General features: G+C 42.8%; 1 protein-coding gene across 6 annotated transcripts in view; it reads left to right on the top strand.

Annotated features, from left to right (window-relative positions):
• LOC118231724 (titin-like) overlaps positions 1 to 13176 on the top strand; it is a 237812-nt gene extending 224636 nt beyond the window's left edge. For all 6 annotated transcript variants that reach the window (XM_035425843.1, XM_035425849.1, XM_035425847.1 and 3 more), the window contains 7 exons: positions 157 to 432; positions 1700 to 1975; positions 2660 to 2935; positions 3785 to 4066; positions 6226 to 6507; positions 7354 to 7635; positions 7832 to 13176. In XM_035425843.1, the coding sequence (XP_035281734.1) occupies positions 157 to 432; positions 1700 to 1975; positions 2660 to 2935; positions 3785 to 4066; positions 6226 to 6507; positions 7354 to 7635; positions 7832 to 12549 (6392 nt within the window). In that variant the 3' untranslated portion in view covers positions 12550 to 13176. The remainder of the gene's footprint in view (positions 1 to 156; positions 433 to 1699; positions 1976 to 2659; positions 2936 to 3784; positions 4067 to 6225; positions 6508 to 7353; positions 7636 to 7831) is intronic.
• The last annotated feature ends 75 nt before the right edge of the window (positions 13177 to 13251 follow it).

The raw sequence follows: 13251 nt of genomic DNA, 5'->3' as shown, positions 1-13251 counted from the left end.
TTGTCTTCTGATTTTTTATATTGTAGAGTTAACAAGTAAATGAATAAACTATTGCATAAATATCCTGCACTTTTTCTTGAAAAATATAATAAGAATTTGCCAGCTAAGAGAAATTACAGCTCTGACTGAAACCTCCCTCTCTGTTCTCTCAATTAGAGCCATCTGCCCCTGGGGGGGTGGAAGCCACTGATGTGCAGAGCAGGTCAGTGACTCTGTGCTGGGAAAGACCGGTCAGCATGGAGGGAGTTTCTCATGAGATCCACATCACCTACGGCTGTGTGGGAGAAGAGCCCAGATCACAGATATGTGCACCCAACACCACCACAGCTGTCCTTACTGATCTGAGACCTGGGATGGAATATACTTTCAACCTCACTGCAGTCCTTCCAAACGGCATCTGCAGCAAGACCAGCTCAACATGCATACAGACAGGTGAGTAGTGCCCAAACTTGTTGATACCACTGTAATCATTCCCTATATCTGATTGGCTGTACATCACCGTACATTTTCCATCCTATTTAATTCCCCAGATTGCCACAGACAAGAGAACATTATATTCTGAGTTGATCTAACTGGTGAGGGTCAGGGATTATTTCTTCTTAAGCTCACAATAAATTTTATGACTGAGTATATTCTGTGACCTCTGTAGGAATTTCTTTACAAAAATTGATTGTGTTGGATATGAAGCTAAAAAACGACAAAGTCAGGAGCTCCTTTATATAATTTAATAATACGGCGGGTCGGGAAGAAGTACAAATACAGTCTTCAAAGATATTAAGTCTAATTCATGAGTTTGTATAGTTCTCGGAGTCAAAGAGCTGTTGGTCCAGCCTATGAGATTCATTCAGTCGTCATATGGAAACTTCCAGTTATAGCCAAGTGTAGGTTAGGGAGTCCATTCTAAGACTGACCATGGGGGCCAGTTAAACAGAAATAGAGGTTTCTTAACCCCTTAATGTACTTAATTACTGCAGCTGCTGTCCATAACCTTTTACTTGCATTCCAACAGATACATTTTATGGGGTAAAACTACATACTATTACATACATTGGCTATTGAATGTAAACATTCAGCACTTAATGAACTATATTTATCAAGCCATTACATTTTATCCATTTGCTTATATAATGCTTTATGTAAGTCAATATTTTAACATGATCCTTCACCTCTTAGTCTCTTACTATTTGCTCAAATGCAACTGCTCCCTTCATGAACTTCCTGTGCCTTCATTGTGGAATAGGTCTCAAATACGGCTCATTCCAGAAAAGTCAAGCCTGAGCGAGCTTAATGACCGTTAGCCTGTGGCCCTCACATCAGTCATTGTGATATAGAATTAATATCTGATGTTTTAAATACTGACTTGTACAAAGCAAACTTCTTCTTGTGGACTATAACGTCTCCTAATTCTGAAGTACACAGATATTTCCCTAAGGGAACTTCCCTACGGGATCAATAAAGTTTCTATCTATCTATCTATCTATCTATATCTAGGATTGCATCTGCCAGGATCTGTAGTACTTTTTAGGTGTGCATGTGAATATGTGTTGTCTTCTGATTTTTTATATTGTAGAGTTACACGTAAATTAATGATCTATTGCATAAGTATCCTGCACTTTTTCTTGAAAAGCATAATAAGAATTTGCTGGCTAAGAGTAATTACAGCTCTGTCTGAAACCTCCCTCTCTGTTCTCTCAATTAGAGCCATGTGCCCCTGGGAGGGTGGAAGCCACTGATGTGCAGAGCAGGTCAGTGACTCTGTGCTGGGAAAGACCGGTCAGCATGGAGGGAGTTTCTCACAAGATCCACATCACCTACGGCTGTGAGGGAGAAGAGCCCAGATCACAGATATGTGCACCCAACTCCACCAAAGCTGTCCTTACTGATCTGAGACCTGGGATGGAATATACTTTCAACCTCACTGCAGTCCTTCCAAACGGCATCTGCAGTAAGACCAGCTCAACATGCATACACACAAGTGAGTAGTGCCCAAACTTTTGGATACCACTGTAATCATTCCCTATATCTGATTGGCTGTATAACACCTTACGTTTTCCATCCTATTTAATTCCCCAGGTTGCCACAAAAAAAAAAACATTAAATTCCGAGGTGATCTAACTGGTGAGGGTCTGGGTCAGGGACTATTACTTTTTAAGCTCACAATAAATTTAATGACAGAGTATATTCTGTGACCTCTTAGTCTCTTACTATTTGCTCAAATGCAACTGCTCCCTTCATGAACTTTCTGTGCCTTCATTGTGGAATAGGTCTCAAATACGGCTCATTCCAGAAAAGTCGAGCCTGAACAAGCTTAATGACCGTTAGCCTGTGGCCCTCAAATCAGTCATTGTGATATAGAATTAATATCTGATGTTTTAAACACTGACTTGCACAAAGCAAACTTCCTCTTGTGGACTATAAAGTCTCCAAATTCTGAAGTACAAAGATATCTTGGAATGAATCTGCCAGGATCTGTAGTACTTTTTAGGTGTGCATGTGAATATATGTGTTGTCTTCTGATTTTTTATATTGTAGAGATACAAGTAAATTAATAAACTATTGCAGACATATCCTGCACTTTTTCTTGAAAAATATAATAAGAATTTGCTGACTAAGAAATTACTGCTCTGACTGAAACCTCCCTCTCCGTTCTCTCAATTAGAGCCATCTGCCCCTGGAAGGGTGGAAGCCATTGATGTGCAGAGCAGGTCATTGACTCTGTGCTGGGAAAGACCGGTCAGCATGGAGGGAGTTTCTCATGAGATCCACATCACCTACTGCTGTGAGGGAGAAGGGCCCAGATCACAGATATGTGCACCCAATTCCACCACAGCTGTCCTTTCTGATCTGAGACCTGGGATGACATATACTTTCAACCTCACTGCAGTCCTTCCAAACGGCATCTGCAGCAAGACCAGTTCAACATGCACAGAAACAAGTGGGTGACCAAAATGTATATACACTACTTTGTAGCTTTGTGTTGAGGCTGATGTCTCTTCAGTTCCCAGAATTTTACTCGCAACCTACCAAATGCACTGCTGGCCTTAGCAATCCTGCAGTTGCTTTCTTCACCTACATCTGGATAAAGTACTGCCGAGATAGGTGAAGCTGTCTACAGCATTGGGAGTTAATCCCTTCACTGCCATGCAAAGTTTCTGATAAACCTTACCTGGGGCAGGTCGATAAATTACTTCTGACTTTTTGTTACTAATTGTGAGACTGAAGACGTTGCATACTGTAGAGGACATGTCCAAGCTGACTTGCATGTCCTGCTGGCTGGTGGGAATTAGTGCTCAGTGCAGAGAGTGACAGTAGCAAGCAATGGAACTGAATTAAATGTGAGTGTCGCTTGTAAAAATCTTCATCAATCATCATCTGTGCTTATTGACTGGGTGTTTATAAACTTAGATCATTGAGGTGGTGCAAATGGGGAATTTGTTTGAGAAGTGGCTTGAGAAAGAGGCCATTGTGTCGTCTAGCTAGTGAATGACTGAAGTACCATGCGAGAAAACAAGGGGAAACAAACTGATGGCTCAAGTTATGAGCTAACCCTTTGTCCGATGATTTCTATTATTAGAACATTTATTACTAATATTACCATAGATAGTGGTAGCTTTGTCCAGGATTTAACTGTACAAGTATAGGTATGTGTTGTCTTTAGGTTTTTTGTATTGTAAAGTAACAGACAAAAATAATGAAACCTTTAATAAATGTCCTGGACTTGTAGCAAAACTGGACGCTTGCAGTATAAGCAAATTCGAAATTTCCTCTCCGTTCTCTCAAATAGAGCCATGTGCCCCTGGGAGGGTGGAAGCCACTGATGTGCGGAGCAGGTCAGTGACTCTGTGCTGGGAAAGACCGGTCAGCATGGAGGGAGTTTCTCATGAGACCCACATCACCTACAGCTGTGAGGGAGAGGGTGAAGAGCCCAGATCACAGATATGTGCACCCAACACCACCACAGCTGTCCTTACTGATCTGAGACCTGGGATGGAATATACTTTCAACCTCACTGCAGTCCTTCCAAACGGCATCTGCAGCAAGACCAGCTCAACATGCATACACACAAGTGAGTAGTGCCCAAACTTGTTGATACCACTGTAATCATTCCCTATATCTGATTGGCTGCAAAACACCTTACATTTTCCATCCTATTTAATTCCCCAGATTGCCACAAAAAGAACCATTAAATTCTGAGGTGATCTAACTGGTGAGGGTCTGGGTCAGGGACTATTACTTTTTAAGCTAACAATAAATTTCATGACAGAGTATGTTCTGTGACCTCTTAGTCTCTTACTATTTGATCAAATGCAACTGCTCCCTTCATGAACTTTCTGTCCCTTCATTGTGGAATAGGTCTCAAATACGGCTCATTCCAGAAAAGTCAAGCCTGAACGAGCTTAGTGACTGTTAGCCTGTGGCCCTCACATCAGTCATTGTGATATAGAATTAATATCTGATGTTTTAAACACTGACTTGTACAAAGCAAACTTCCTTTTGTGGAATATAGAGTCTCCAAATTCTAAAGTACAAAGATATCTAGGATTGAATCTGCCAGGATCTGTAGTACTTTTTAGGTGTGCATGTGAATATATGTGTTGTCTTCTGATTTTTTATATTGTAGAGTTACACGTAAATTAATGATCTATTGCATAAATGTCCTGCACTTTTTCTTGAAAAATATAATAAGAATTTGCCGACTAAGAGAAATTACTGCTCTGACTGAAACCTCCCTCACCGTTCAAATAGAGCCATCTGCCCCTAAGGGGGTGGAAGCCGCTGTTGTGCAGAGCAGGTCAGTGACTCTGTGCTGGGAAAGACCGGTCAGCATGGAGGGAGTTTCTCATGAGATCCACATCACCTACAGCTGTGATGGAGAAGAGCCCAGATCACAGATATGTGCACCCAACACCACCACAGCTGTCCTTTCTGATCTGAGACCTGGGATGAAATATACTTTCAACCTCACTGGAGTCCTTCCAAACGGCATCTGCAGCAAGACCAGCTCGACATGCATACACACAAGTGAGTAGTGCCCAAGCTTTCGGATACCACTGTAATCATTCCCTATATCTGATTGGCTGTGCAACACCTTACACTTTCCATCCTATTTAATTCCCCAGATTGCCACAGACAAGAAAACATTATATTCTGATGTGATCTAACTGGTGAGGGTCAGGGACTATTACTTTTTAAGCTCACAATAAATTTCATGACAGAGTATATTCTGTGACCTCTGTAGGAATTTCTTAACAGAAAATGATTGTGTTGAAGATGAAGATAAAAAACGACAAAGTCAGGAGCTCCTTTATATAATTTAGTAATACGGCGGGTTGGGAAGAAGTACAAATACAGTCTTCAAAGATATTAAGTCTAATACATGAGTTTATTTAGTTCTCAGAGTCAAAGAGCTGTTGGCCCAGTCTATGAGATTCATTCAGTCATCATATGGAAACTTCCAGTTATAGCCAAGTATAGGTTATGGAGTCCATTCTAAGACTGACCATGGGGGCCAGTTAAACAGGAATAGAGGTTCTTTAATCCCTTAATGTACTTAATTACTGCAGCTGCTGTCCATAGCCTTTTACTTGCATTCCAACAGCTACATTTTATGCGGTAAAACTACATACTATTACATACATTGGCTATTGAATGTAAACATTCAACACTTAATGAACTATATATATCAAGCCATTACATTTTATCCATTTGCTTATATAGTGCTTTATGTAAGTCAAAATTTTAACATGATCCTTCACCTCTTAGTCTCTTACTATTTGCTCAAATGCAACTGATCCCTTCATGAACTTTCTGTGCCTTCATTGTGGAATAGTTCTCAAATACGGCTCATTCCAGAAAAGTCAAGCCTGAACGACCTTAATGACCGTTAGCCTGTGGCCCTCACATCAGTCATTGTGATATAGAATTAATATCTGATGTTTTAAACACTGACGTGTACAAAGCAAACTTCCTCTTGTGGACTATAAAGTCTCCTAATTCTGAAGTACAAAGATATCTAGGATTGAATCTGCCAGGATCTGTAGTACTTTTTAGGTGTGCATGTGAATATGTGTTGTCTTCTGATTTTTTATATTGTAGAGTTACACGTAAATTAATGATCTATTGCATAAGTATCCTGCACTTTTTCTTGAAAAACATAATAAGAATTTGCTGGCTAAGAGAAATTACAGCTCTGTCTGAAACCTCCCTCTCTGTTCTCTCAATTAGAGCCATGTGCCCCTGGGAGGGTGGAAGCCACTGATGTGCAGAGCAGGTCAGTGACTCTGTGCTGGGAAAGACCGGTCAGCATGGAGGGAGTTTCTCATGAGACCCACATCACCTACAGCTGTGAGGGAGAGGGTGAAGAGCCCAGATCACAGATATGTGCACCCAACACCACCACAGCTGTCCTTACTGATCTGAGACCTGGGATGGAATATACTTTCAACCTCACTGCAGTCCTTCCAAACGGCATCTGCAGCAAGACCAGCTCAGCATGCATACACACAAGTGGGTGACCAAAATGTATATACACTACTTTGTAGCTTTGTGTTGAGGCTGATGTGTCTTCAGTCCCAGAATTTGAAACGCAACCTCCTAAATGCACTGCTGGCCTTAGCAATCCTGCAGTTACTTTCTTCACCTACATCTGGATAAAGTACTGCCTAGATAAGTGAAGCTGTCTACAGCGTTGGGAGTTAATCCCTTCACTGCGATGCAAGGTTTCTGAAAAACCTTACCTGGGACAGGCCGATAAATTACCCCGGCATTTTTGGTACTAATTGTGAGACTGAAGACGTTGCATACTGTAGAGGACATGTCCAAGCTGACTTGCATGTCCTGCTGGCTGGTGGGAATTAGTGCTCAGTGCAGAGAGTGACAGTAGCAAGCGATGGAACTGAATTAAATGTGTGTCGCTTGTAAAAATCTTCATAAATCATCATCTGTGCTTATTGACTGGGTGTTTATAAACTTAGATCATTGAGGTGGTGCAAATGGGGAATTTGTTTGAGAAGTGGCTTGAGAAAGAGGCCATTGTGTCGTCTAGCTAGTGAATGACTGAAGTACCATGCGAGAAAACAAGGGGAAACAAACTGATGGCTCAAGTTATGAGCTAACCCTTTGTCCGATGATTTCTGTTATTAGATCATTTATTACCAATATTACCATAGATAGTGGTAGTTTTGTCCAGGATTTAACTGTGCAAGTATAGGTATGTGTTGTCTTTAGATGTTTTGTATTGTAAAGTAACAGAAAAAAATAATGAAACCTTTAATAAATGTCCTGGACTTTTTGCAAAACTGGACGCTTGCAGTATAAGCAAATTCTAAATTTCCTCTCCGTTCTCTCAAATAGAGCCATGTGCCCCTGGGAGGGTGGAAGCCACTGATGTGCAGAGCAGGTCAGTGACTCTGTGCTGGGAAAGACCGGTCAGCATGGAGGGAGTTTCTCATGAGACCCACATCACCTACAGCTGTGAGGGAGAGGGTGAAGAGCCCAGATCACAGATATGTGCACCCAACACCACCACAGCTGTCCTTACTGATCTGAGACCTGGGATGGAATATACTTTCAACCTCACTGCAGTCCTTCCAAACGGCATCTGCAGCAAGACCAGCTCAGCATGCATACACACAAGTGAGTGACAAAAATATATTCATTTGAGGATGCATATTTAATATGTATACTCGTCTTTTTAAATATCATAAAATAGGCTGTATTGTTCAGGTCCTTTTTGTAAGCATTACTATCACAATCTATTATTAGTCATTTTAAATGGATTGTGTGTCACTGTACAGAAATGTAGTAATACAGTTTCTTTCCACAATGACAGGACCTAGTCTGGATGAGCTGGTGTGTGACTTGGGACTGGAAGACCACCTGAAGAACAAGCTGACTCTGAACAAAGTGCTGGAGATTGATGGAGAGACTTTAACTGATGAAAGCATCCAGTCTCTGAAATCTCTGCCATGGTGTTTCCTGAGGAGATTGATGATGATGAATGTGACTGCTAGGAGTGTGAGGTGCGCCACAGAACAGGACTTGACTTCCCAAAACCTGGACAGCTTAATGGACACTGTGTGCAATCCACAGGGCCACAGCAACAGAGTCAACCCTCTGGACCTCATAACTTCTGTGTTTCTCTGCTCAGATGGCTTTCTCCAGCAGGAGATGGTTTTGAAAATGTCCATGTGCCAGTTCTCTGTGCCTCTGCTGCTTCCTAAATGTGACACACAGCAGTGCACTTTAATGCTCTGGGCCATGAGGGATATTGTGAAAAAGTACAAGCCGCACTCTTTGACAGACCCAAGTGGGTTTGTGGAGGAGAACGTTGTTCTCTCTAAGCTCCCCATGGTCTCTTTTGTGAGGCTGAGAAACAGCAGCTTGTCCAAGTCTCTGATTCTGAACCAAGTTCTCAGCAACCCTGAGCAGCACCACAACTCCTTTGTTCACAGAAACATGGAGTGCGGTAACACCCCAAGGAGGATTTCCAACGGGCTGGTGGAGATCAGCTGGTATCTGCCCTGTGGGAAGAGAACCATTGACATCTTCTCTGAGCCACTGGCTATAGCTAACCTCCGTGGGGACCTCAGGGACTTTGAAACTCAATACGATTTCCTCTGCCAAACCTCTGCTGCCATATTTGTGTTTTGTGATGATTTTGGGTTTGATTACAAAATTTTGGACTCCAAGAAACTTCAGGCTCATTTGTACTTGATCATCAATTCACAGAGCAAGAGTTTCAATACAGATGACTTCAAGAGATGTGTTTCTGAGTTACAGATAAAACCCAGTCACATCATTATAAAGGGTCCGCAGGTGAACGATGCAGAAATTGTGAGTTACTTGCGTTCAGCTATGACTGACATTTTAAAGGGAAACATGGTCAAAATGAGTGTTGAAGGGATGTCTGCTGTTGCCCATGAAGTTGGGATCCAGGTTGATGAAGATTATATCGACTGTCAGAGGGGCAAGCAGAACGCTGATGAAATCACAAGAAGGATTTCTGATATACCAAGCTTCAAGGAGAAAGAGCTGCCCTTGCAAGGGAGTGCATGGAAACAGCTGGCTAAACTGGAAAAGGAAGAGTGCAGGATGAAAAATGCTGGGAACAAAAACATAGAAGAGTACAGGTATGAGCTTGCAGATCAGAAGCAGCAGCTTAGAGCACAGCAGAGGGCTCACAACATCTCAGAGTCTATGTCCCGTTTCATCTCCGCGATGTCTGGTTCCACAGAGGAGCGCAAGTATTTCCTCAAGTGGATGAGGATCAACCTGGACAACCTGTCACGCAAAAGCCTTCCACTCCTTCAGGCCGAGTACAAGGAACGGTGTCAGAATTCCTCAGAAAACAAGGAGCTCATTGCAGAGTTGGACAGGAAGATCTCCAGTTGCTCCTTGGGGACAGAGCACTTCCTGCGGGAAATGGGTCTGCTGTACGAGTCGGCCTGCTCACTCCCCAAATTCCCCACCCCTCAGATTCAGCACCTGCCACGTCTTTGTGCTGAGCTGCTGCAGGAAGGCTTTCCTCTGGAGCTGGTGGATGGAGATGCATCCAACATTCCTCTGCAGTGGGTGACTCAGGTTCTGAAGGTTCTAGATCAACTAACACAGTATAAATGTAAGATCCGGGTGGTGACTGTACTGGGGGTGCAGAGCACTGGGAAGTCTACCCTCCTGAACGCCATGTTCGGGGTCCAGTTTGCCGTCAGTAGTGGCAGGTGCACAAGAGGGGCCTTCATGCTCCTCATCAAAGTAAAAGAGGATTTTAAAGAGCAGCTTGGGTGTGATTACATCATGGTTATTGACACTGAAGGTCTGAAGTGCCCAGAGTTGGCCCAGTTGGATGACAGTTACGAGCATGATAATGAACTGGCCACTCTGGTGGTGGGGCTGAGTGACATCACAGTCATCAACATCGCCATGGAGAACTGCACAGAGATGAAGGACCTCCTGCAGAATGTGGTGCATGCCTTCCTGCGCATGAAAGAAGTTGGGAGAAAACCCTGCTGCCAGTTTGTGCACCAGAATGTACCAGACATCTCTGCTCATGAAAATAACATGAGAGACAGGAAGATTCTGCTGGAGCAGCTGAATGAGATGACCCAAGCAGCAGCTAAGATGGAGAAGAGGGGAAACAACTACAGATTTACTGATGTCATGGAGTACGATCCAGAGAGAAACACCTGGTACATCCCTGGGCTCTGGCATGGCATCCCTCCCATGGCACCGGTGAATGCTGGCTACAGTGAGGCTGTGAATCTGTTCAAGAGGAGTGTGATTGAGCATTTTAAAGAACACAAATCTGGAAAGAGCTCACCACACACATTCAGAGAGTTCCTTGAATGGACCAGGAGTTTGTGGGAGGCAGTGAAGTATGAGAACTTCATCTTCAGCTACCATGACAGCCTGGTGCCTGATGCTTATACTCAGCTTTGCACTGAGTTCAGCAAATTGGAGTGGGAGTTCAGGAAGAACATGTACTCCTGGTTAATGGAAGCTGAGACAAAGGTGTCAAACTTTGGCACAATAGCAGGGCAGATTCAGCCATCCTCAAAGGTGGACGACTTACTGTGCAGCCTGAAATATGAGGCCTCCCTAGAACTCACTAAAGGGGAAAAGCTCATTTTGGACAACCTCGCTGAATTCTACGAGAGGTCTGAAGGACACGTTTTCTTAGTAGAGAAGTACAAGGAGGAATTTATCAACTCAGCCAAAACTATTCGGAAGGAGACAGAGAACTCTGTTCAAAACAAGCTAGAGGCAGCTGTGGAGATCAGAAAGGGTACGTTCAGGTTAGAGAACATCAAGAAAAATTATACAGCTGTAATGGAGCAAAAGGTTCTGGACCTGGTGGAGAAATGCAGGAAAAGTAAAGTTCTGTCAGATCAACAGCTGAGGGATGAATTTGACCAGATGTGGAATGACACTGTGGCAGAACTAAAGTTCTCTGGCCTGGAAAAACAAGATATTGTCCAAACTATCCTCCACCACCTATGGGTTAACTTAGAGATGAAAGGCAGCTCTGTACGTGAAATGCTGTCCAAAGTGGGTGACTTGTCTGAATGTGGAAGGGAACCATTCGAAGTGAAGAGAGAAAGAGTGTTTAAAAGGATGTGGAACAAATTTTTTGACCATGAGCAGAAGATAAAGACACAAAACATGGTTGATCACATCATCGAGTGCAGCAGGCAGTTTGTCTTTGAGAAAGAGAGAACAAGGTCTGATTACCATAACACGTATATCACAGACCTGTTTCGCATGGTAGATGAACACCTGGACAGGCACAGGGATCTGGAAACAAGTGCTGAGTTTCAGGCCAGTCTGAAGATTCACATCTGTGGACATGCAGCACGGGAGTTTCAAAAAATGCATTTGGATTTTATCCGTGCAAATGATCCACGTTGCTGTCTGGAGCGGTTCAAGCAACAGTACTGCACTGACTTTAAGGACCTGTTCAATAAAAGAGACCAGTGTCAGAAGAAAGCAGAGGAGTTCACCTACAACTGTCTTGCACCTGCGGTGAAGGAGGTCATCACTAAGTCTCTGGGCCCTGACCTTGTTGATGAAGTGTTGACAGAAAAGAAAGCCAAGGATTTCAGCACTCAAACCTTCTTCCAGTTCTTAATCCTCAAGCAGCTGCTTTCAGATGATGACTTTGAGAGCTTTGAGAATTACATAAGTAATTATGAGGACTTTGTGCACGACTGGATATTAACGCAGATGGTACAGCAGTTCTCAGAGGGAGATGTTCTCGGGAACATTGAGATGAAGCATCTGAAGGCGATGGTTCATCGATTAAAGGAAGCCATTAATAATGCAGAGAGGAAGACCAATGAAAGAGTGACAGAAAGGGGTGAGGAGGACCAGAACATTCAGCAGTTCATTCAGGATATCTGTAGTGACCTACAGGAGCTCGCCATCCCCAAAGACCCCCTCAGAGCTGTCCTGGCCTTAAACACTGCCAAGCCAGAAGACTTTTCCAGGTGTTTGAAGGCGCTTGTGGATGAAATGGAGCAGTTCTTTACTGCAGAGTTTCAGAGAGGTAGGGATGTGAGGGCCAGGCTGTCCTCACTGCCCTTTCAGCCACAGAAGGAGCTGTTTAACAGGGTGTTTGGCTGTGGGAGGCAGTGTCCCTTCTGCATGACCCCGTGTGAAGCAGGCGGCAAGAATCACGCAGAGCACTTTGCCTCCATTCACCGTCCTCAGGGGATCGGGAGATTCAGAGATAAGGACTCCTGTAAATTACTGACTGATATCTGCTCCTCCTGTGTTGCCAGTGAGAGAACATTCAGGTCGAGTGAAACAGAGGGGAAATGGCATCCATACAAGGACTATCAGAGCATTTACCCTGACTGGCGCATCCAGCCTGACACCAGCATCCAGTCCTCAGACTACTGGAAGTACGTCTTCAACAGGTTTAACAAGAAGTTTGCCAAAGTATATGACTATAAGCCTGCAGACATCCCCTCTCTTTGGAGAGATATAACCCAAGACCGAGCCATGAAAAGCCTGGAGGAATCCTTCCAGATGAAAACAGAAGGAGATTAAATTAAATGGATTATATGGCTGCTGTGTCAGTCAGGTTGAAAATGTATTTTCTGAGTGGCATTAATAAATAGTCTACTCACACATATCATGGCTAATCACAAAAAGTGCCCCAACCAAGTTGAATCCTATGAAAGAAAGGGCCATAGGTTAAAAATAAAAATACAATAAAAATAAAACACATTTCAAAAAGGGAGCGTTAAATTAAATCATCACTGATGTTAAGAAAGAGAGATAATCACTAATGCATACATAACTGCGTTTTTGCAGCCTTCACTGAGCTGTCTCTGATACTCAGATACAGGTATTATACATATAACCAGTCATTATACATATAAAACCACATACATTCTAAAAGGTGATATTGTCATAACCTATGCAGCTTTTATCTATACACACTGTCTAAGTTAGCATGGCTGAGCTTTGTTCATTATTCCATTGTTTAGATGCATAATCAGGGATGGTAACTAGGCTGAGATATTTTAAGTTGTTTAATTTTGTGACCTTCTCTATATCAGAAAGAATACTTTTAACGAAAATACAAATTACATTTTATGTTTTATTCTATGCTTCCTATAATGCATTTTTTCTATTAATAAAGCACATAACCTTTATGTATTATTGATAATATTATCAGCTCTTCATCACTGCTAGCTTGGCTGTTTGAAGTCATACATTATTAAGTGCCTTGATAATCTGTTTACA

The sequence above is a fragment of the Anguilla anguilla genome, chromosome 7 (genome assembly GCF_013347855.1).
Source record: "Anguilla anguilla isolate fAngAng1 chromosome 7, fAngAng1.pri, whole genome shotgun sequence".
NCBI classification, from domain to species: domain Eukaryota; kingdom Metazoa; phylum Chordata; class Actinopteri; order Anguilliformes; family Anguillidae; genus Anguilla; species Anguilla anguilla.
The sequence above is the reverse complement of the archived record's forward strand: the minus strand, read 5'-3'. Positions and strand labels throughout refer to the sequence as shown.